This window comes from Calonectris borealis, chromosome 6 (assembly GCF_964195595.1).
Source record: "Calonectris borealis chromosome 6, bCalBor7.hap1.2, whole genome shotgun sequence".
Classification (NCBI taxonomy): Eukaryota; Metazoa; Chordata; class Aves; order Procellariiformes; family Procellariidae; genus Calonectris; species Calonectris borealis.
This window is the reverse complement of record NC_134317.1, coordinates 16,239,456-16,264,878: the sequence shown is the minus strand read 5'-3', so window position 1 is coordinate 16,264,878 and position 25,423 is coordinate 16,239,456. Positions and strand designations below refer to the sequence as shown.

Below are 25,423 nucleotides of genomic sequence, written 5' to 3'. Positions count from 1 at the left end.
TGAGTTGAGCGATTTTAACAAAACTTCTTTACCATCTATCATTCATCTGGGCAATTCTAGACAGACTGTGCAATAATTGTTAAAAAGAAGAAAAAAAAAAGAAAAGAAAAAAGTCTCACTTCTCTATTATTTTTGGACAGTTGTCTGGCATTATTTGACAAATAGCATATTGAACACATTAACAGAGCTGAACATGAAAAAAGCTTCGCTGAAGCCATATACTGAATGTTTTTCAGCACGGGACTTACATTGTTGTAAGATTCATTAACAACTCATTACTAATGTTCCTCTCTCCTAATGAAACCTGAACGGTAAGTACCACGTAGGTGGAGAGCTAATAACCAACCTGGCGAGACGTTTGACTACTGGAAAGGAGCCTATGTGATCTAAACTGTCTCCACAGGTGCTGCAGAGAGGACACTAGTTGGCAGTTGGACTAGATGATCATTGTAGGTCCCTTCCAACTGGAACTATTCTATTCTATTCTATTCTATTCTATTCTATTCTATTCTATTCTATTCTGTTCTATTCTATTCTATTCTACTCTATTCTATTCTATTCTACTCTATTCTATTCTGACATGCCTTCTTGCAAGGAGATCCATTCAGCTCCAACAGAGGTGTGACGAATCCTGAGGGATGGGGTGGGAATTTCTCTTCCCATCAACCAAGTAACAAATCTAGAAGACTAGCTTAGATTAGAAGCCTAGCTTTCTGGAGTCTATAATTAGGGAAAACAAATCCCAACCATTACTGTTAGCATTGCTCAACCATGCCTTTCCAAAGCCTGTGCTGAGGGCTTAGCCTTTCTATAAGGTAGTCAGAGCCTTTTTTGCAGAGCTTTCAACATACACTGATCAGAAGGGCTAGATGTCTCCTACAGGTGCTTAAATAGTGTCTTACACTCTGCTTTTGCCTGTTAAGTTGCAGTCATGCTTATGCAAGCAACCATGTCATACCAAAATTTGATTTCCCAACTAGAAAAGAACTCCATTTAATTTAGTCTCCTAATAAGGAGTCCTTTTTGTGTTACTGCTCACTTGAATGGCTCTCTGTAGACAAATGTTGACTTTCATACAACTTGAGAATGATAATAATTTCTGAGGCTTCTGTTTCTCTTTCAAATCTGGTTGAAACTGGTCAGTGGATCCAAAAATTCTTGATGGGAAGTGACAGATGGATGAACAGATGATTAAGCAGACAGATAGACAGCAGGAACACATACGACTCATTTCATTTGGAAACTGGATTGAAAACAGAGGTAGCAGTGGGTACTTGGATAATATTCATATTTTGGTCACGAATTTAAAAAATGCCATTTTTCTGCAACCATTTCAAAGCTTGTAGACCATGTCCTTAGTGGTTTTAACAGCAAAGGAAAAACCAAAGGGACATTGCTGAGATTTTTTTCAGCTCCTTTTTTGGTCAGAACGCTACATTTTTATAGTCTGGACTATATTTTAAACCTTTAAAGCCAGAATCAGCTTGGACAGCCCTGCAATTTCAATGGAGGATTAATGGGTGTCATTAAGCAAAGAAACATGGTCTAGTACTTTTCAATAGCATCAAATGCTTGCTATGGCACTTCTCTGATCAACACATTTTTGACTTACTGTAAAGCCTTTGGGCTGCTCCTTTCCTAAATGTATGAAATACACATGCAGAAAAGCTGAGAGTGAATTGTTGTGATTTGAGCTGGCTGCTACGTTCCAGCAGAAAAAGGCATTCTCGTTCCTAAATCTTTTCCTTTCAAGCTGATCTAGGAGAATACCAGCCCACCAAAAGGAAAGACTTGGGGGATATTTACTTATTGGTGAAATGATCCAAGTCACCATGTAGTCTGTGTCGCAGTTAAGCCAGCAGGCAGTTCACTCACTCCTCCCACAATGGGATGGGGGAGAGAATCAGAAAGGTAAAAGTGAGAAAACTCATGGATTGAGATAAAGACATTTTAGTAAGTGAAGCAAAAGCCGCACATGCAAGCAAAGCAAAACAAGGAATTCATTCACTCCTTCCCATCGGCGGGCATTCACTCCTTCCCATCAGCCATCTCCAGGAAAGCAGGGCTCCAGCATGTGTAACGGTTACTTGGGAAGACAAACGCCATCACTCCCAACGTCCCCCCCTTCCTTCTTCTTCCCCCAGCTTTATATGCTGAGCATGACATCGTATGGTATGGAATATCCCTTTGGTCAGTTGGGGTCAGCTGTCCCAGCTGTGTCCCCTCCCAACTTCTTGTGCACCCCCAGCCTGCTCGCTGGTGGGGTGAGGTGAGGAGCAGAAAAGGCCTTGACTCTGTGTGAGCACTGCTCAGCAGTAACGGAAACATCCCTGTGTTATCAGCACTGTTTTCAGCACAAATCCAAAACATAGCCCCATACTAGCTACTGTGAAGAAAATTAACTCTATCCCAACCAAAACCAGCACAGTCTGACTGTCAGTTGATCTGTTAACAGGAAGGGGTTTGCTAGGTGCAGACAGAGAAAGCAAAAACCAGGAATGCTCTTTCAGGCGCGTGAAGTACATATAAATCTACACTCATACAAAACAGGTTCCCCAAAAGAGAAGCATAAAGAGAAAAGCAACTGGATAAAGCTGGAGATTTCCTTGCTAGATTCGTCTGAACAGAACAGAAAACTCCAGATTTTCACAGCCAAATGACTCCTTTGAAATACAGTGGCTCTAGAAGGCCATTGAAAAAGTTGGGCTTGGTATTCCTGTTGGAATGCATTAAGAAGTAAGGGCCCTCTCTCAGCTCTCAAAATAGGGACCCTACGGCAGAGCTGTTACTCTGTACCTCCCTCCCTGCCTGGAAGGGTGCTGCTCTTCTATAGCTGAATCAGCAACAATCATGCTCTGCAGCCGAGCAGCAGCAGCAGTCACTGTGGTCCCATTTACACTTGTATCAAAGCAGGGCACTGTTCCAACACACAAAATGAAATACCAAGCGTGCAAAAGCTCTCTCTGTTAAACTGCTTCTGCTCCCTTTGAAGTTGGTGGCAGATCTCCCATGCATTCTAACCACTCAGTTGGGCCAATAGTGACAGCTTTTAAAAACTCTATTTTATGGATATTAGAAATATGACAGAACCAAAGATTCATCATCAAGATCATCATATGTAGCCTCTGTCCATCCTCTCTCTTTTCCAGCTTCCCAGTTTAATTCACCAGTTGATGCTGCCTAAGAGGCTGCAAAAATCTGCCTTCTCAAGCAGTCATGAGAGAGCCTGCAAATTTCTCAAAGCTCTTTCATAACATACCCAAACTATTTACCATTGCCTCCAGAGAAGTCTGTTTTAGAACAGTATCATAAGGTCAAGTTATCCCACTGAAACACCTATTAGTATAAAGAGAATGAAGAAAAAAAAAAAAAGAAAAATGAACAAACCACAAACCAACAGCACTAGCACAGCCCTGGAAAATATGAAGTCATAAGTAGAGTTCAGCCAGAGCAGATTCCCATTAAACTTTGTTTAAGAGCCAAGTTCCACCCTGAGATATGTGTGAGCTGCAGTTTATTTCAGGGGGAGTTATGCTGTACTTCATGTCAGGGCAAGGTTTGGACACAAGTATGTATCTGTTACAAGTCAGAGAGGACTAAAGCCCACATCCCTTTTGCATTTTTTGGTTCCGTCTGCATAGATGGAATAGAAAACTGAAGGAAGTGGATAAAACAGCCCACACTTGTACAGGGACTGTATGTCAAATTTAATTCCTTCTTCCACAAGACCTAAATGCCTGTGTTTCTAAATTCACTAAGCTACTTTCACAAGACGTGGTAGCCTTTCCCTGTGCCCCTGCCACCCCCACAAGAGTTAAACACACAGGCAGAAGCTCTAAGGCTTGTCTTTCTAGCTTCTTTGCTCTTGGGAGTCCCTTTAGGAGACAGTCAGCAAGAAGTACTCCCTAGGATATGCACATGCTTTATATAGAAGGGACATACACAGCAGTCTGGCTTTGCTTCCTTAAAGTTTTCCACTGAACATTTTTGTCTGACAAGTAGGAGCTCAGCTGAATGAGGAGGGAAGAAGGAGTGGCAGAGACTTTCCCTATCCCGCTTGCATTCCCAGGCAGGGGCTAGGCATGACGGCACCCTTGTGCTGTGCTGAGTTGCATGGATACCTTCAGGCAACAGCCTTTATCGTTGCTGGGGCTGGCTCCTGCTGCAGAGCTGGCTGGTGGAGGGGACAAAAGGATAAAGTCATGGCCACATGCATTTCTGTGTGTCTCCTGGAGGCACTGTGGTTACCTGGGGGAACAAAGCAGAGGAGTGCCTTGCTCCCTGACACGACCTGTGCCTTCCGTTATGCTGAGCTCCCAAGGTTGAATTCCTTCAACTACAAGTTAAAAGAGCTCATTCAAGAAGAGGGAAGAGGGGGAGGTAAGGCTCAGTGCTGCCAAGCGCTGAGTTTGGATGTGAGCAGGAGGTTAAAGTATTTCATACGAGAAACTCTGGAAATGCAAAAGCTTTTATAGCCCAAGGCAACCCTTTGAACACTGAAATACTGACTGGCTCAAGAATTTCCCATGCCTTAGATCCCTAGATGGTTTCCCTGTGCTTTAACTCTCCATTAGGCATCTGCTACTGGCTCTAATGGGGAAGATGGACCATCGGCTCCATGCTCACTACAGCGCTTTCATGGGCAGAGCTGAAAAAGCATTTAAGAGCTAGTTAGGCAAGAACACCCAGAACCATCAGGATCAAACCTACGTTGGCAATCACTTGTCATGGATACTGTAGCAGATGGGAAGAGGTGGCAGTGTCCCTGGGAAAGAAAATCTCTTTTTCTTAATGCCGGTGTAACCTAACAGCCAGCTGGTGAGGGCCAAGGGAAACACACAGGCAGCTCTGGTAATGCCCCAACATGGCTTCATTGTGCAATGGCAGTGAAACAAAGGATGGGAAAAATTGGTACCAAATCCCGTTAGCTAGAAGATGGATTAGAAATATCCCAGCAAGGATGAGGAATGGGAGAGACAGTTATGTGTGCCCTGGGAGTCTGGAGAGATGATCCAGCCCTCAGCCACAGCTGGCGTGCCATGGCTTTGCGCCTGTCAAGGGACTGATTTTGCATTTCTTGCTACATCTCCCCTCACCCAGGATTATGTTCAGTGTAGGGGAGAAGTATCCCCTTAGGGATATGGATGCTCATGCCCACAGACAGCAAGCTGTTACCTTAATGTGCCAAATAGCAGCAAACAAAATCAATTGCTAAGCTGGACACCCACATTTATCAGTAACTCCCTGGCAGACTTCCCTCAGCCACCCACAAGTCCTGGACCTTGCTGTGTGCTGCAGGCAGCAGGGCGTGACCAGGGAGGGTTGATCCCTTAGTGTTTGAGAGCCTCTTCTCAGGTGTGAGCTGTGAAAGAAATTACTTAGGTGGAAAATGGCATGTGCTAGATGTTCCAGTTTCCAAGCCTATTTTCCTCATTCAATGCTCTCTTCTGGAATGAATCACAGACACAATCTTTAATCACAGGACATGTGCTCCCTTGCCCTCAATGACTGCTGCGATTTCATATCTGACAAAAATAGGCACCTAGGCCTGCAAAGGGAGTAGCTTGTATTTCCCCCTCTGGCCACCTCCAGCAGCTGCCAGACTCTGCAAGGTCCTGGGGCTGGGCTGCACCACACTTGAAAGGGAGGGAGATTTACCCGGCGATTCGGTACTCAGGTCACTTAAAAACAGCACAGTGGAAGCAGCGATGTGGAAGTCATGCTCCCATCTGCTCTGCTGCTGGCCTCTGGAGAAAACAGGACACAGGATATGCTTCCTGCCTGGGGAAGGCTCGTAGCAGCCCGGGAGAAGGCATGACCTTTTCCTTAAAGGAAGCGCAAGTCATGAAGAGGGATAGGGGGGAAAAGTCCAGGCTACATTTTATCTTAAAAACAGTGTCATGCAGTCATACCTCCTCTTGCTTTCTCCCCCTGTGTTTAAAGCTGATCCTTACCTATTTAGCAATGACACTTTTTAAACAGTTTCATCCGCCTCTGCCACCCCATTGTTGCTCCAGTCAGTCATGAACCTTCTGACATGAGTCAGATACTGTTGAAATGAAAGGTTTCATTCATCGCAAGCAAAGGAAATCAGTGGAGGTAACCCAGAGGAGAAGGGCTTGGCTCATGCTCTGTTTCCAGCTCACAAATGGTTATGTCCCCAGGATGCAGAGATTAAGCATCTCACACAGAACGTGGGAGGAGGAAGAAGAGTCTTTGTCTGAGATTCACAGATTTTGATGGATTCCAGAAGGGGAAATCTTTTACCGAGGAGCAACAGCAAAGTTCAGAGAAATGCAAAAGCATTTATCTCCCCAGTCGCATTCCTGCCTGCCAAAAGCGGGAGGGGTGATTTACTCCTCCTGGTACAAGGAGTCCCTTATGGATCATTAATCCACAGGGAAAATGAGCTCAGGAGCCATAGACAACTTTTCTTAATGTGCAAGAACTTGAATCAGCAGGAAGTTTTCTTTTGGGAGCTTACAGGAACAGTTTATCTTTATTTGTTCCCCACTACCCCCTGCCTTCAATGGTGGTTCTTACCAGAGCTCTAGTTACCACTGATAAATCATTCTGCATTCATTAAAATCTGTGGTGATAGTAGATGAGGCTGCTGTGAGCTAAATCAAGGCATTTGAAGCAGAGTAATATTAAAAAGTGAAGATCTGAAATCAGCAAATTCTGATCCAAAGTCCAATGAAATCAATACAAGCAATCTCAAATTCCAGGGTACAAGTATCTCAACACCACTGACTTTGGCAATGTAATGATAACTTGCAGTGAGTAAGGTGTTTCCTGACAAGCAGGGGCAGATCTGGTGGACATCTCTTGTTATTATGTTCTCATTTCTTTAGGGGTAATAAAAAGAAAAATAGTTTCATTTTGTCTCACTTAGACTCTCTGAAACCACCTGAAAAAAATTCCACAATGCTTCAGTTGCTAAGTGAGGAACATTAAAGACCGGTTATCTCTATTCACAATATGCAGACATTTACAAAATGCCACTAGTCTGTAGTGGATGGCATTTTACACTCTTTACCTTGGAGAAAAAATGTGCAGCAGAGAACTACATTCCTGCATTCAAGTCTCCCAAGAAGCACTCACTCCATGCCCAGATTTGCCACGTTCCACATAAATCTGGTAAATCCACATCCTTATTGCTGTAAATGACTTACAAGATCCGAAATGTAGCTGAAAGAGAAAATCCAGAGCTGGCTGGTCCTTGGATTTTATGCTCTCCTGTGTGTATGTGTGTGCACACAGCATCCCTTATTTTTGCTCTTTGTCAAACGTTGTGTCAGTGTTAGGCTTTGACAAGTTGAAAATTATGAAGATTAGAACAATCATGTTTACATGTATTACCACCTGCTACTTCATTTCTCCCATAGTGCTTAAATGTTCAGGCATGTGGCTGTGAAACACACTACCTTTAATGCACTTAAAAACTCTGCGAGATTTCCAGTTTGCTTTGATCTCCACAGTCTAAAGACTGTCTCAAAGAATACAAATGAATATGTTTAGGGGAAAAATATTTTCAAGGAGAAAACCTTAATGTCCTTCCAACTTGATATGCTTTGCCAGTTGATGTCATATCTAAGGTTGTTTTTTGCATTTATCTTTATGCTTCAGGAGGCCTAGATCTCTGCCCACAATGAACAACTTGATGAGGTAAACTGGGAAGACGGATGTGGTCAGTGCCCCTTCTCATGATCACTGAAGTGGCAAATAATTGTTTGGTGAATTTTGTTTAGAAAGGAGATGGAAGGAGAGATGATTTCTGTCCTGAAGAATTTACAGACTAAACAAAGCAAAACAAAAAGGATACATTTATGCAACAGAGAAGACTGTTAACAAGATTTTGTTAACAAGGAATGGGAAGGATGTAAGAGGAAAGATGGTAAGAGCTTGCTATTAATCATGGGTAGGAAGGAGACATTGATTGGCGAGCTGGAAACAGAGGAAAGACTTGGCTAACACAGGCTATGAGCAAACCAGCTTCTTTCTGTGATAGTACAAGACCATCTTTTTCATCTCTCGCCACATGGAGTCACCATGCATCACTGCCTTTGTGTTAATGGCTTGGACTTGAAGTAATCTCAAATTGTCCCCTATTCAGGAAGTAAGCAGGAATGAGAGCTGAGTTCTTGGGTCAGGGTGTGGGATGCTTAACTTGAGAAGGAGATATAGCTCCATTAAATGGGGAGATATGATGAGGTGGGTGGGCAAGTAAGGAGCATGGGAGAGGTGTTTGGAGGGACCAGATCCATCCAGGTCTACAAAAGGTGAGATAGAAGGTGATTTTTCATTTTTTTAAGAATAATCAAGGGTCCTCACACTAACTGTTGTTTGAACTATGGGTATGGAGAAGAAAATACCTCTCATTGGGAGCTGGGAAAGTGCCAAAGGCAATCAACAAGGTTTCACAAGAATTGGTCCCTTTCCATTAGGTGGACACAGCCTGCACAAGAAGGACCTACAAAGCACCCTTCTCCTCCCTGACCTGGTGCTATTCTTCTTGGCCATGCTGATGTTAGCAGAAGCCGTTCACTCCACTCTTCTTCGTGACTGGAGCAGGGGTAAGAAGAGTAACAGGAAAAGTGACTGGGTGTGCAGAACACACTGAGTGGTTTTGAAAAAGAGCAAGAAAACCATGACTTCCCCTTTTCCCAAAGCAGAGGGGAAGCTGGAGCGGAAGCATGGCTCTCAACGGCAGTTTTGTTTCCTGGTCTGCTCTGCTCAACCGTACGCAGGGTTTTCTGTAGAGGTGCAGCCTAATCCTGTGTATATCCCTTTGTTTCCACCAAGGGCTTAATTGCCATTAATAACTGGTAGTACAGGCTTCTTTAAAACAAAAAAATCCCAATGAGTTCAGTGAGAAGAAAACTGGATTTGTATGCAACAGACTCCAAAAATCAAAGTCCACTGACATAATTATGGAAATTCAAGGGAGACAGACAATAATAAACTCTCCCAGTCCTGGGATCCAGGATGTAAAAAGTGTGTCCCAGGTTGTAAATAAAAATTCCTGTGTGATGACTGGAACGATCTGGAGGGGGGAGGTGTTTCATAGCAAGCTGTGACGATGAGAGAGCAAAGAGAAACCAATGGAGAAGAGAAGAGGGAGGGAGATGGAAGAGCGGATGACTCCTAAAGGAAACAAGGCCTTAGCCCAGAGGATGACAAGGGAAGATTCATGTCTTCCTTGCCTGTGCTTTTCTTCCTTCCCACTGCCAGGACTGCGGAAGGTCCTTGAAAGAAGAGAGGAAATGGCACTTGACAACTGGGACCTGTGTGTCTCTCCTGTGTTGAGATACTAACACTTACCTGTGGGCTGAGAAAGGGACAGGCAGGAAGGATTAGGAGATGCAGAAGATATCTGAACTAGACAGGTGTGAGAGAGAGGTAATGATAAAGACTGGTCTGTTCTCTGAGAGCATCCTTGCACCACGGATACATCAAGAATTTAATTTTCTCATCCCTGTATTGGATAGGACATGTGCTCATGACGTTTGAATGAACCATCAATAGAAGAACAACCTCTGCTAGCTCTTGAGTGCTGGTTATTAAAGCCTCAGACTCTACTAAAAATGTAATTTCATAATAAATTGGTAAATTTCCTGCCCTAATACATGCTAAGAAAACCTTGAAAACAGAGTTCAGCAACATACCCATATATATCCCAGAAGATAGAAATAAAATATAAAAATCCAGAGTGTCATTTCAAACACACTTCAGAATTTTTGAAAACGTACACAAGTTTCCTTCCAAGGGTTGACCACATTTTTATGATAACTCTTCACAATCCATTAGAAATATTTTTTCTCTCTAGTCATTCATACATGTAACTCTTTAATCACCTGTGTCTAAGTGATATGCAGGCTATTTTTTTTACCTAAGGATTATTGGTTAATCCAGCTAAAGTTGGTCATCAGGAGCTGCTTTTTCATCCTTTGTTAAGTGACTGAAATTTTTGAGATTTCCAACTGGCAGATGAGAAGCATCTTGCTTTTGTCTTAGCAAGAATGCTTTTTCAAAGAAAACAAGCTTATTTTTCCTGTGTACAGAGAACAAATTTGTCTACACAAAAGGATTAAGTTAACCTGGAGTAACAATTTTGTGAAAGCTATTCCAGTATAAATTCATTTTCCCATAACTGTTTGATGTGGACACAGGATTACATAATATGATTGAACTGATTCCTGAATAAGTATTCTGTTTCCAAAGGAGGGTAGTTACTCTTTAAAGCATAACTTTTATTTCAGCATGAATATGCTAAAATGTTCAGTTTTTCTGGAAAACTGTCCTGAAGATGCAACTACCAAATTCTGCCAGCACAGATGAGCTACTAGAGGAACCCAACCCTGACCAAATCACCTGCCTGTTGATGTTTAAACTTGCACCATTCACTGCATCAAGAAGAGTGCAGACTTGGCCCTTCCTAATCTGGATTCTCCCCTTTTAAATAGCTTGATCCATGTGGAACATCTTCCTCCTTGTTTCTGAAGTTATCATTGCTTTTCCCTGGATCTTTGCTTATGCGGACCGGGTCCTCTCATAGTCTCCAAGAGGGATTCAGGCAAATACCGTGATGCCTAAATTCAAAATGTGGAGTGATGCAGTGTCTATACCATTGTGAGCTACTAGGCTCTGACTGTATATACAGTCAACAGAGAGACACCTGAATCTGGCATCTGCAAGGGATAGTTTGCATAAGGTCACTTCGCTGATGTTTTACTATATCATATACAAAGGGTATTTTCTAATATTTTCCAACTCCTTATATATAGCCCAAACCTCCTTCTTGCTTTCTGTCTTGTCACTGAGTTTATGCCTCTGAGAAGCCTTCAAAAATCCAGTCATTTTTTCTGCTACTTTTGAAGATATTTATCATACAAAAAGGGAAACACGAACTTGTGGGTATTGGTCTGTGAATAGAGATGTGGTCAGGGAAATAAAACTCTCCATATCCAGAAGTCTGACTAGTGAAAAGCTATGTAAGTGGTGAAAAGGGTGGTGTGTGTATATATATGTATGTCTGTGTATATTTATGCATATACAGTATATTATATATGCATACACTGTGTGTGCATATAAGTATGTATATAAAGAATTCAAATCCATTTTTTAGGTTTGATGTTACTGAAATGGTCTTTGTTTACAAATCTAAATACCTACACATATGTAAAGACTTGATGTTTGATTTTGCATTGCTGTGACCTTGTCACACATGCTCTTTATAATGTGGACCTCCTTATAAACCCAGACATTTTAAGCATGCAGTCCCCAGTAAAATAGGCATTTATCGCTCACGATAACATGGAGCTGTCTCAGGGTGTGTTTGAAAGCCCCCCTGCAACTTACTGATAAAAAGCTTAACTCCATTTCAGGGCTTATCTGAAGAAGAAAGAAGTAGACCCTCATGAAATAACTGAATTTTTTTTTTCTAAGATGAAAAAGAGGGAGAGAGGGAAGGAAAAAAATCACTTTAAAACTTCAATGCAGCAGAACAAGTTTAACCCGTTGAGATTTTAAGTGAAGTTTTCTGCTTCATCAGGAAGAACCCTGTGGTGAAACATATGTCAGAAGAGAAGAAGATATGAGAAACTGGCCTCCTTTGCAGATGAGAAGATTAATTAAGAGGAAAATCACTTAGCCAGATGTCTCATTCGTGAAACTACACGTGCAAGGTACATCTGCAATAAGGGAGCAACATAGCACAGACAGTGCATTTGATTTCCATGCTAACATTGGAGAAATAGGAATCTGGTGTGAATTAGATCATACCGACTCTTGGAGAAATGGAGGAGTGCAGATCTTATTTCAGCTGCAAATTACGAGCTGCATGCCTGTTGTTGTAACGTTGCAGTATCGTTACTTGATGCAGTTGAGATATGGGTTACAAATAAATTATCCAGAGAAGACAGTCCTTTTCTCCATTCGTGTTCATAAATTGTTGGCAAACCAAACCTGATTTCTCCAAGTGCCGCTTTTCTTCATTCGCCAAGTAGTCTTTCAGAATGCTTAGCAGGTGGTGAATTTTTCATCAACTCATCACTGGGGTAACACTGTCAAATTCATTTGACTTAGGAACTTAAGTCTTTCAGAAGTATGTAAAACACAGTCTGTCTGCTGCCCAAAGACTTGCCCAGCTAAGGTGTTCATGTATTCTTGTCACTGCAGCATCTGGGTGCCCCCCAATTTTTCATACATTTCCCATCACAACTTGGATGTGAAGCAAAAAAAATGTAAACAAAGATCCTACTAGTGCCAAACACCGTGTTGAAAAGTTTTCTGATCTTTCTGCAGCAAACAAATAGGCCAGTCGCAACTGACTTCTGAGCTATGTTTTTTCCTAAGCATGTATTGCAAAATTAGAGAGGGGGGAGCAAAGAGCTGTTGCCCCAGTGGATCTACGGGAATCAATACTAACTCCTACCTCCTGGGTGCTATAAATGCCTTCCCATAGCCAAAAGCTGCCTCTCCAGCAGTGCCCCTGGGAAGCAGGCATTTCTCTCCTGCCTCTCTATGTAGTCTACCAGCCTTTTGAAGAAAGGGTGCCTGTACAGCACCTAGCACAATCAGATCCCTCTGTTGGCTTGAATTTCTCTATGCTATAGGAATACTAATCCCTCCCCAACAATAGAGACAGGCACTCCACAGAGCAGACACACAAACAGACTTTCATTAGAGAATGCAGTCCCGAAAGCCTGTTTTACAAAAGGCTTTGCTGATTGGACTCAGTCATTTGAACAGCGATGGATACAGGGTATATTCCATAAGAGCCTAGAAAGAAAGGTGCAGCGGTATCAGCAATGAGACGCAGACACCGCACAAATCTGTAACACTAATAGGCTTAAGCACATAACCAGACATAACCTGAATCTTTAACATCTACTATGTAAATCATGGGCTTTTTTTTCTTTTTCTTTCCCTTTTTTTTTCTTTTTCTTTTTTTTTTTCCTTCTTTTTTTTTCTGAAAAGCAGTGCCCACAAATGCTCAGAACTGTGTATTTTAAAAAAGCAGACTCCTATTTGGGTGGACATCCTCCCCATTCCCTCCAGCTTAGTGGTTTGCCAACATTTCTTTTGTTAATTACTGAGATTTCAGATGCATTCTGAGCTTTCAATTTGCAGACTTTCACATCAACATCTCAGGCAATGATGGTGTTGGGGAGAGCCCTGGGGTATAAAGCCAAATTTTCCAATTCATATGCAGAGTGGTGGGAGACAAATATACAAGCATAGGCATTCAATTTACATAAATGCTTGTGGGACATGTTTTGAGACTTCTGTGCTAAAAATGAGAGGTTATTATAATCTATAGGTTTCCTTGCTTATAAATGCTCACAGGTTTACCAGTGAAGACTACAATTTTCATAATCAATAGCCTCCATCTTTGTTTATTAGTCACTGTCACAGACAAGCACTTCTGTTGATTATGGGCAATGAAACCAAATCTATTGCCAAGGCAGTGAATAACATGATTAAAAGTCTACGGGGACCATTTGCAGCTTTTCATAGGCCCTGTGTGAAACGTAAGTGGTATTGCTCCAGGAACATTTAAAGGACCCGTTTGCAGCCCCAAAATATAACTCATAACAAGTTAAAGATAGGGCAAGGCTGTTCTCAGAACCAGACTCGCGGTTCACAGCTGTAAGTCACTTTGCCTTTACCGGGGAGCACATTGCCAAGCTCTCAGCCTCTCTGAAGGGGACAGCCCACACATACTTGACTCATTTTGCCAGAAGCCCTAGCTGTCGTTGCAGCAGGTGGAGAAGCTGGGCACGATGGAGCCGAGACCTCCTGCTCGTGGGACAGAGACAGCACCAGGGTCTGCTCCCCCCGAGCAGGGCGGGGCTTGCATCTGGGCTACTACTGAACTACAGCTGGCAATGCGGATGGAAAGCATACAGCTCACAAGGCTTGCTTTGTTTCACCCTGTTCCTGACCCTTTTCCTCTCTCTGCAGCTGGGGCATGCCTGAGATCCTGTCTTCCTCCTGGGTTTCCTTTTGGGCCAATTCTTCTACATAGCACAGACTGCAGTGCTTCCCTACCCTCCCAGAAGGAAGACCTTATCTGCTGGTAGGTGATGAGGAAGAGAAGCCTCCACAAACTGCTCTCCTTAACCACTAATTCCTTTGACAGCTGGCATTTGGAACACAAGAGGCCCCAAATAAAACATTCCCAGCATGCCGAGTACAGATTAAATCCTGCAAGGTGCAGAGCACCTTCTCCAAGGGGATGAACACCTTTGACCCCCAAAGATGGCTTTGCATAGATCACTGCCTCCCCAGACTGAACCTTCGACCCGGTGACGTTTATTTGCGTGAGTCCTTCACCTCATTTGAGCTGTCCCATTACCTCGGAACTGGGCCAGTGCAGTCTAAAGGAAGAGGGCAAAAGCTGCAGTCTGAATAGAGGGTGCCAAACCTGTGGAATTCCTCAGATTTTGTAGTAAGAGAAGGTGATGCATTCAAAAGTGATGCATTTAAAAATCAGAAAGTTCACATTCCTACAGTCAGGCTAGGTCCTTTTTATATCATAATAAGAAGAAACAAAAAAAAGAAACTGGAGACATTCACAGTACAATATTGTATTGAATCCAAGCCAATGAAATTAAAGCCCAACTCCATTTTTGGCTTTGGTAGCAGACTTCTTTACTTAGATATTCCATTTTATTCTAGCCACACACAAATGTCCATTAACAATGAATGATGGAGTAAATATACACACACTGCCTAAAATCAGCAGGCTGAATTACTGGCTCCCTTGCCTCTCTGTTGAGTATGCAGAGAGCCCACTCAGAGCGATGGGGTATCTGAGCCGGGCATGGGAAGTGCCCGAGGTTGGATAGTGTGGCATCCCCGTATAGAGGCAGAATACATTTGCAGGGTTCACAGAGTTGAATATCTTAAATCTGAAACAGTAGTCTGCTCCCACCTGAATTTCCAGGATCATGCTGTATTTATAGAATGAATAAAAATTCCTTACCAGCCGCGAGCGAATACAAGGAGATAAGCAAAGAACATGAGCAATTAGGTAACTTAACACTGTTCAGTTTACATCAGTAGGCAGCTGCTCTGTGGTCTCACCTGCAGGTACTCAGCAAAGAATTAATATGTTCAGTATAGTCAAAGGTTTTTTGCTGATTCTTTATGCATTTTCACACCCGTTTCAAAGATTTTCACTATGGTTATGAAGCAAATTTTTTTCCCAATTACTCTGCCTTTCTGGCAAACATCTGCTGTGCATGCTGTGCAGTGCCTGTCAATACACTGATCTTTCAGTATCTTGTTTCTTGCAAAAATTGCTGGAATTTTCTAAGAAATAAGACCCTTTTCTCCAAGACCTACCCCCAAAACCTTAACCATTATAAAAACAATGCACCAAACTTGCATTATACAGGAATATAGTACTATCAGACTTCCCTTTAATTTAATTTTGTTCTTAATCTGTAAATTTGATCCATGTAATTTAAAAAAACAAAAACAAAAACAAAAAAAACCCAAAGACAGACTGAAACAAAATACAGGAACATCCTATCTGAATCAGTAAGGGAAATTATGAAGGCAAATAAAGAATAGATAGTCACTATTTTTCAGTCAGAATACTTCTTCTAGCTAGATTGCAAACCATTTATTTTCACTGGAAATCATATGATATTAAAATGATTCAAGCTGAGAATTCCTGCCTAGATTTTGGAAAAAACAAGAGAACCTGATGCATCAGCCTTTTTTCATTATGAACGGACAAAAGGCTCCACGAGGTACTAACTCCTCATCCAGATCCACCCTAGGGCCTTCTATGGGGTCCTCTGACAACCTGGGTCTGTCAGAGAAGTGATTTGTGATGTATTCAGGACTGTAGAGCTGGTCCTGGACTTGTCACCTGGCCAAGCCTGTCACTGAAGATACAAGATTGGGTCTGGACCCTTGTTGATACTGCACAATGAGCAAAATGCACCTCAGTGAGTCACGACCACTCTCCTGCACATGCTTAGAGAGCACCAATGGTCGTAATTACTCAAGCTTTTCAAACCCAAACTCTCAGAATCCTGAATTAGCCTGCATGTTTCTTTCCTATCAATAATAGAAAACAAGCTGTAATATTCTAAATTGCTGAATAAAACAGAATAAAATATAATATAAAGCTAGCATCTAATCTTTGTTGTTGATTAGAACTTGCAAAAAGGACTAAAGGGTAAATAGAAATTGCTGGTCAGGATTCCAGAGATGCTGCTCACGGTGTCATTTCTGCTGGATCAGCCTGCCTTATTCAAAGCTTGGGAAACATCGTCAGTGTCCACATCCATACAGAACAAATATTCTTACAGCAATCTCTGGATCAAATCCTGAATCACAGGCAGCTCCCAATAGTGCCGTCTGTACTTTCTGCCTTCATTACTGATACCACGGTAATACTGATAAACAATTCTGCTATTGGCAGTTTTTTAATTAAAAATAATACAAAACTACTGTCTGGAATTAAAACAGGAAAGATTATACTAAAGCCATAAAAGAGATATGGAGCTATTGCAGCACCAAAACCTCAGAGTTTTCCCATTGGCTTTTCTCAGCTTATCAAATCAGAATCTAACCCTTTCCCCTCCACTTTCTCTTTAATACTGTCCCAAAATGAACGCTACCATGCTGCATCTGAGCCTCTGTGCTCACTTGACTGTTCTGGCCAAATTCTCTCTTTTTAAATTTACTGAAATATGCAGAGTTACGCCAGCAGAGGACTTGCCCTCCTGTACCCTCTCTTGCTGCAAAACTAATTTGCTTGTCCTTAAGCCCACGTTTCTAAATTTCCAGGAGCAGAAACGCATTGTGGCTTTAAATATAGACTGTCAGTTTGTGGCTTGCGTCTCATATTACACACAGACAGCTTGAGACTCTAAACACATTTGGGCAGCACCATTAATATCTTAGAAAAGCGTCAGTACGCTTTAGAAATGCTCTATATTTTCATTCCTGAAGGCGAGGGGGAGGGAAAAACATTCAAATGAAACTTTTCTAAGCAAGGGTTTAGGCGGAAACGTTACTAATTTTGCTCGGTCCTATTCAGGAGCCAGAGTTTGCAGAGCCCGTTTCAGTTCTTCACACACACACGCACGCACAAACACAAAGAATAAAAAAGGAAAACAGTTTCATCACAACTTTTTTTCTTCAGGATTAGTCTCAGGACTTCTTTTTTTCCTTGTTTTTTTTTCCCCATATGAAACACATTAGACAATCTTTTCCTTAAGCGGCAGACTAATAAATCCACTCTTATTGTAAGAAGGGGGGGGATAAGGGTACTCACGTGGTTGAGATGTCGTATTGTTTTGGTAACTCATAATTTACGCCTTTGAAAAATGCCTTATTTGTGTTGACAGTCTCGCTTCCCTGCTCAGAACCGATGGCGGGATTGAACAGAACAGCTGGAAGAGCCCAGGAAAATGCTCCTCTTGTTTGGGCTCTCCTTGCCTGGCTCCTGACCCCTTTGCAACTGGAAAAGGAAACAGCACATGTGTCATTCTCTTTTGCCTGTGTAGCTCACATGAGCGGGGAGGGGCACCCATTTGCAGATAGCAGTAACTGTTTTCAAGTTTTGCAAGTTGGATGTATTCCACCCCTTTGCTTTTACTAGCCAGCAACCAGTGGAAAGAAAACGCTCTTTTCATTCTTAGCCAAATCTAGACGCACCTATTAGATTCACTTCCCAAACCCCTACCCACCACTGTTGATATTATTTCTAAGTGCAAAACTTGCTGCTAACTTCCTTCCCAAAATGCCTATCATCAGTGGGTAAGATTGAAAGTAGGGCTTTCAATTTTCATTGCCTAGCAGCATCCTTAACACTTACAGTCTATCTGATTCTGTCCTTTTAACAGGTGAAAATTGAGAATGACATTTACTGGGTCAGAGTAGTTACCTCAGCATATAGCATGAATCTACACTGTGCTCAGAACAAGGAGGAACCTGTGGCAGCAGCACAGGCTGAGGCACAGGTAATTCCAGTCCTGGCTCTGCCACAGGCTTCTTATGGTACCTTGGGCAAAGCATTTAATCTCTGCCTCAGTTTGCCATCTGTAGAATAAAGATGATACAACTGATTTCGTCCCAGTCTTGGTATTTTTATTTTAATCTGCAGGCAGGCGTTGTTTATAAACAGGATATATTTATTGGTCTGCATGGGTTAATTTACTCATACTCCGCAGCAAGTTTTTCAGCCTGGACTGGGCTACCAGCTCCCTCATTTATATTGCTACCATTTAAAGCTATCTGTTTGGCTATCTGCGTGCTATACTGCAATCAGCGGTATGTAGTTGTAAGTGTGCACACACAGTCGGTCTGCGGTTGACATGGGCTAGGACTTCTAGGTCATACCAAAATACAAGTACTTTATAACACATATGTCTTAGACACTAAGAAGAGTGGACAAAGTTTCCATTTTCCTGGTCTCTGTGAGTCAGGATGAATTAACCGCCTGCCTGTGACAGCAAAAACACCGTAACCATTGGAATGGAAGTGGAAAAAAACAGAGTCATGAAATTCAGGCTGAGACTCATCCTGTTTTGCAAAACTGTCGCAGGATATTTCTGTGAAATCATCTCAGTGACCTCCTACAAGAAATAAATGCTGCAAACTTGGTTCACAGTATTTATTTAACAGCTATAGAATGGAAAGAACAGTGACTTATTTACATGCCAACAATAAATGACAGCTTGTTTGTGAGCACGGCTACAGTAAATGACTTTGGTCAGCATTTTCCACACTCTGGGCTTGTGGTAGAGAGCCCTGGAACATTTAGTGATAGACAGAGCAAAGCAAGGCACAAAACAAAGAGGGAAAAATAACAGCAAAAACTCCTGACGTTGCTCCACTGGCTTCAATTCTATAGCGCAACATTGATTTACACCAGATAGCTTCTCTGTGAAAATACTGATGAGCATGTTATCTATTGCTTCTTCTTCTATATTTGAAGCACGATGTGCACAGGTAAAATTGGGGCTTTCTCTCCTGGGGCATGAGAACTGTTGTCATGCAAAGTTTTACGTTTAAATCTTTCATTGGCCTGATCCCTGAGAAATTTCAGAACTGCTGTCAAGAAAAGGCTTCTCAGCTGCTGCAACTGAAGGATGGAAGGTATTGATGCCTTCATTATGTTAGTGCAGTGGTCTAGACCCTTCCCAGGAGTTTTGTGGTGGACTACTCAAAATGGCATACATGCACGCAAGTGGGCTGCCCTAAACTGAGCCTGGTTAGCTCCTAGTGCTTAACCCCTTTGCATCTGTGCAACACTTCCTCCATCTGTCTTCTTTGTTCGTATCAAGGCTACTCTCCTACCACCAAAATCACTGGGAGAGTTATATCCAAGTTTACATAAGAGGATTCTGAAAGCACCAAGCTCACATGGGAAAGTCCCCTTTAACACCTTGATATCTTCACTTTTCTTAGGACTTCTTTCTTTGCTTATTGAATAGACTGGGATTCCCAGGAAATCAGAGAGCCATTTCCCAAGGCTGTTGCTTGCCCTCAAGCAGGCCATTAGTGAGACCCTCCCTGACCTTTCCCACTCATCATTAATGGGAAATATATGAGGTTGAAAAGGGAAGCGAGCACGACAGCTCCACGCAGCCCAGCATGCTTCCGGAGGAGCCTGAGACCGGGGCGCAAAACAAAGAGCAGCCCAGTGCTCTCTGCCTGCCCTGACCCTCAGCTGGCCGCCCCTGGGGGACAGGAGGCACCAAAGAGACCCAGAGCAAAAGATGGGAGCGGAGTGGTGGTGGGGAAAATATGTGATTAATCGTTAATTTCCAGCTTGTCTGAACTCTCTCCTAAACTTTAAATGCAACGGTTGCTTCTGGCAAAAAAGCCCCTCAAAAAGGCGAAAGGGTGAAGATAACAGAAGGGTAGCTGAAAGCATTTTTTATCTACGGGCTGTGGCATTCATGCAGGATCCACCGGATCTGTGGGATAACACAGGTATGCTGGGAAGTGTGTGTGTCAGCTGTGTGGCTTTCAACAGCCAATCACTTGATCTTCTGGGGTCACCATGGTCCCATTAATCTATAGAAGAATTATTGGTTTCCTGCCCTGGTGAATACTTTTGTATCTCCAACCTTTGAAAGCTCAGAGTGTTTTTCTGAGCAAGGAAACCAAAATTCTTTTTGTCTCAGTAGTGCTTTCAGATGTGGCAGTCCTTTCAGATCCAAGAGTGTCAGCTCAGAAGTGGGACTTCTTTTGTCTCTGATACTGCAACTTATCCTACTCCTCCTAAGCACAGCTATGTAATGAATTCATAGTCAGGTCCACACGGTTGTTCTCTTTGATACTATCTTGCTCCAAGATAAATGATATTTCACAGTTGTTCAGGCTTGGCAAGCCAATGCCACGTGCTGCAGCTGTTGTTCCCAACAGGAAGGGAGGGTTTAGGCTGCACTCGAAGGAAAATAAATAAATAAGCCAAATGAAAAAGTCTCTCTTCAGGAAGTTATGCCTGACAACAGTAGGACATCGGACTAGAAATCCTTGTCTTTGCTGGATTTTCATGACAAAACATAATGCAAAATTTGTAATCTCAGTCGGTAAAAACTGTGGCAAGATTGAAAGAGGCTGAGCAGAAAGCTCTCCTTAATATCCATCGTTGCCCACCCTCCGCAGCCTCCCAGCCTCGGAGAGGGTATTTGGATCCACCACCTGGACCTTTAAGGAGAAGATGTGGCAGCGGCTGAAGCGGTTCTTGCCGGGTTGTGAGTTCAAGATGGGCCTCATGCCTGTATTGATGGCCACATTTGCATGAGACAGTGGTGTGTCCCACCAGGCCGTGTGCCGTGGTCACCTGGTCAGCTGGCATGAGAGAGGGTGTTGGCTTTCTTCTTTCCTCTGCTGGCTACATATTTCAGGCTGTCTTAAACATGCCAGGCTGGTGAGCTATGTGTGGTTGGGATGGATCCCAAACTTTGAAGACTTTCAGAAGGTCAAGGAGAGATATACCTATGGTGCAGCAGAAGCTAGGCTGAATCCCGAATGAGGGGTACTTCGTATGAGAGGTGCTTCAGGAAAGCATTTGGCTCTGGACACCCTGTGAAATATCATTTTCTACTGATTACTTTCCTCTCCATCTCTGGAAGGAATAATAGTCTATTTATTTGTTACCCTGTGCGGTAGGGTCTCTCCCTTGACTTCAGTCCTCTTGTTTCCTCCCTGTTTCCCATTTATTTTTGTGCTAAGAGGGTAGGGATTACTGGCCACAGACTACCCATCCCCTGTGTGGGCCAACTCACATCTGGACAACGTCACGGAGAATGAAACCTTTGTGACCGTGCAAAAGGGATCAAAGGAGACTTATTACCCAGGATGAACCAAGATGCTCATGTTTTATGTGGTGCCTATGCCGCCAGTGACTGTAAGCGCAACTATCTTGTGAAATCCTTGGAGCACAGAACAGGAATTTTCTGTCTGTAGTCATAACAGCAATTGTTACTGAACAAGTTCTTGACCCTCACATAAGGCCAAAAGAGAAGGATTTACTCTGGAGATAAGAGATAACTCTCCTTCTTACTTTGTATCTCAGGCATACGTCTTTACTTTTACCACCCCTCTGACTTCTACTTGAACCTTTGGGATATATTCCTATCCCTGCAACACAGCGTACCCCCTGCATTGCCTTATCTCAGAACTATTTGCAGTTAAAGGATGTAGTGTGCCTGTTTGTGTTTAAGGCATCCCCACTTAGGCTGTTAGTTTATTTGGGACAAGTTTTTTTCCATTTGTGTCTGTAAAGTATCTGTGTTCTCAGGGGAACCTCCAGTGTCACTACAATACAAATCCTTCTCAAAACATGCCATCACTCTGTGAAATGGAAATATAAGGAGACTCTACATCTTGTCTATGCCAAGCCCTATGCTTGGTTTTCCAGGAACATTCATTTAATGACACCATGGAGGGAAAATGGGTAAGGTCAAGAGCTCAGTGGACAAAGTGTTGCAGATTCTCTGTGACTATCTATAATGTTGTCATGTCCAAAGATCAGACAGGATGCCTTAGAGCCACTGATTCCTGCCTCCTCTCCAATCTAATACCCGATACTGCTGAAAAGCACATCATCTGCTTGTACTCTAGACCAGTCAACAGGATGTTGACATGCTGTTTGATAGTGCACATTTGGGACAGTGGTCACATAAGCTGGGTAGACGTGGAGGGGGTGAATCACACTATCAGTTCTTGCTGAGTTCAAGAAATCTGAGCGCAGGCTTTGGTACATGGATTTCTCATAACAAAAGAACTAAAAGATAAATAAAATAAAGTTAATCATGCAGAACTTTAAAACAAACAAAAGGGAAGACTTGCTCACACAAAACAGAATTAAAAACTGAAAGTCATCCTTCCTAGGGGATCTGGTGTAGTTAGACCTTCAGTTTGACTGAAAACCATCATTCTGGTTTACATAGTTGGAACTACATTATCTGTAGCATAATTTCAGTAAGTTGTTTTTTTCTAGGTCATTGCATAACTCCAAAATGGCTGGAAAATTGAAAGTCAAGAGTCCTGATGCCTGTGGAGCCTGGCGTGTTTTGTTATCCAATGTTAAATTGTGCTTTCACTGCTGGTTACATGCAGGTCAAAATCCTCTCAAAGGTTGCTTGTCCATGACCTGAACTGTCCTTGTGTAACATCAACTATGGGCTTGTCTCAGCCTGAGCTCTCTGGGAGGTTGGATCCTAAGCTCTCTTGTACTTTAGCAAGGGCTTCAGCCTCTTTTCTACCCTTTCTAGTTTGGACGGATCAGGCTCGGATGGGACATATCCAAAGTCGAGAGATCTTTCTAATGACAGTGTGAATGCTTTGACCAAAGTAGTAGCTGGGGTACGTCCAACAAAGGTGTTGGATAAGTGTGTGTGCTTTAAATCCATTCCTGAGTCTGCTTCCCACATTGCAGCAACGCAGAGTCAAACAGACAGAGTCAGACTGGCAGATGATATTTCATGAAACATAATAACACTGAGGTATTTGCTCTCATTTTTAACTTGCATGTACTGTCCTCTCTGGAGAAAAAGACATCAGATTAAGACTACTTTCTTCTATCCATGCAAGAGTAAAAAGTCTTGCTTCTCTTCTTTTCTGTACCTCTGGTCAATCCACAACTGGCAGTCTCTATGCAGGATTGCAGGCTAAATTTAGTCAAAGGTACTTATTCTACCAAATTAATGCCGTCCTGGTAATTTTTACAAGCACACTTTATAATAACTGTGCTAGTTATCTTCCTCATCATATTGATGTTGTAACAGTCTTCACTTTGGTTGTCAGATTACTTTCCATAGCCTTGGGTTAATTATAAAAGCAGAGATATTTCAGAGCAGAGTTGAGTGTTTCAACCCACTATCTGAGCACAAAGCTGGCATGTGATAAAGGCATAGTTATGTTGAATGAAACTAGGGCACCATGAGGACGTGTGTGATGACCCCGAGACCCTGTCGCTTAACACTGCTCCTATCACTGCTTTAAAAATAACTCCACAAAATTCCTATTCCAAGGGAGGCTTGAACTTCATTTTTCTCATGAGTCATGTGATTTTAGTTGTTTTATTTTAAAACAACCTTAAACTCGCAGTTTTTTCTTTCATCCTGTTGGAGCAATCATGAAGATGTTTGTGTTTACTGACTTAGTCAAATTGCTTCCTTTGTTAAGTGATTAATTAAATAACTAGAAGATGTAGTCAGCAATCTTAATGGAATTCGTTAGAATCGTGTCAATAACTCAGCACTGCAGCGGGAAGAAAGGGCTTACAAGCAGTTAGCCCAGATCTGGGTCCCCCCAAGCTCCCTCAGGGTGTGTTCTCCTCTGATCCCTGGCTGTAGCGTTTGCAAATCCTTAGGCTCTTGGAGACCACTCGCAAAGTGGCAAGTGGTTACTGTATCCAGTGTGCAGGGAATCCCTTAGGACCACAAAGATGAAATTTGGAAGTTCCCAAAGCAATGAACACTTTTATGCTGGTAGTGTTGTTTGCTGTTTTTTTTTTTTTTTGATGTTTTTTTTTGTTTGTTTTCGTTTTTGGGTTTTTTATTAAATCTTATTCTAAACAATTCCTAAAACAATAGACATAGGATCTGAGGAGCCCTGGCTAAAACCCTGGTGTAAACTTGCAGCTACAGTGTAGAGATAAATTTCTCTTATCTGCTTACTGGTGTACTCGAAGGAAAAAACCCATGTTTTTTGACCCCTGCCATATGAATACGTATCTTCCCAGTGCAGTCATGTGACTGGATTTACTAACATCCTGCAGAAAGTTCCTTCCATTACTTTCAAAAGACTATTCACAGGAATTAAACAGATGAGAAAGTGACTGCAAAACCAGAGCTCCAGGGAGGACTCTCAAAGCCAAAACCAAACATTAGACATGTGATTCCCCACCGCCTTTTAGCAAGACACAAGTAGGTGCCTTATTTTTCCTTTCAATTTTAAAGGAAATTCACCCACCCTTGCTTAATGGGTAGTTTGCAGTTCTCTCAAACAGTAAAATATTCATCTCACTTAAGTGGGGTTCCTCACTTAAGTGAGGTTCCTAAGCCACTCATAATAAATTTGTTTTACAAGCTTTTTACAGGGAGTGGCAGAGAGAGAGTTCCCAAAGTGCAACTAAATGCACTGGATGTGGCTATCCTTGAGGTCCACTGCCCAGTGAGTTCAGCTAAAATAGGATATGGTCTTAAAACCAGCTAATCTGCTGTTCCTTTTATTTGTGCTAAGTAAGTTTTTATACAAAAATGGATGTAGCTGTCTGCTGTGATGAGAGTAAAAATTTAGAATGGCCTATTCTAATAATAAATTGCACGCTGATAATTTTTTTTACTGCAGCAATGGCAATTCAGCTGTATCTGATTGGCACTACTTCAAGATTTTTGACGTTCAGCAGGAGAATATACAGCTGCAAAAACCAAAACAAAGCAAAAAACTATTAAACTGCACATGCTGGAATGGCAACAAGCCCAACTGCAACTGCTCACCAGACCCACTCACAAGTAATCAGGCACTGGGACACACAATGAATGCTTTTGCTGACTAAATTATACAATGAGTTGTGTTTTGTTTTAATGCAAAGTCCAAAAGCAGACTCTGGATACAATGTCACAGACTCCCTTGAAACTTATTTAAATGACATGCATGAACTTGGTTGAAAATTTTAGCTGTCGATTCTGCAACACTCCCGCAGATCTACTTTTCACCATCCCTGTGTTTCTGCTGGACATGGCAGGCATTACACAGCAAGGAAAAGGTGAGATGCTGAAAGAATATGTAGCGATTACTCCTTTCTTGCAATGAGATGCAAGCAAAGTCCACTGATATACACATACTTCACTGTGAAATTTGCAATGCTTTATTTAGAAATAGTTTTCTTCCTTATTAAATCAAAGAGCTTCCCGGGAAGTTATAAGTC

The 25,423-nt window shown here is 42.3% G+C and overlaps 1 protein-coding gene across 1 annotated transcript in view; it reads right to left on the bottom strand.

The window, feature by feature from the left end:
• The window catches only part of GYPC (glycophorin C (Gerbich blood group)), a 35,918-nt gene extending 18,425 nt beyond the window's left edge, over positions 1-17,493 (bottom strand). Inside the window, exon 1 of the mRNA XM_075152918.1 lies at positions 17,306-17,493. Within this exon, the coding sequence (XP_075009019.1) occupies positions 17,306-17,339 (34 nt within the window). The 5' untranslated portion in view covers positions 17,340-17,493. The remainder of the gene's footprint in view (positions 1-17,305) is intronic.
• Positions 17,494-25,423: the final 7,930 nt, after the last annotated feature.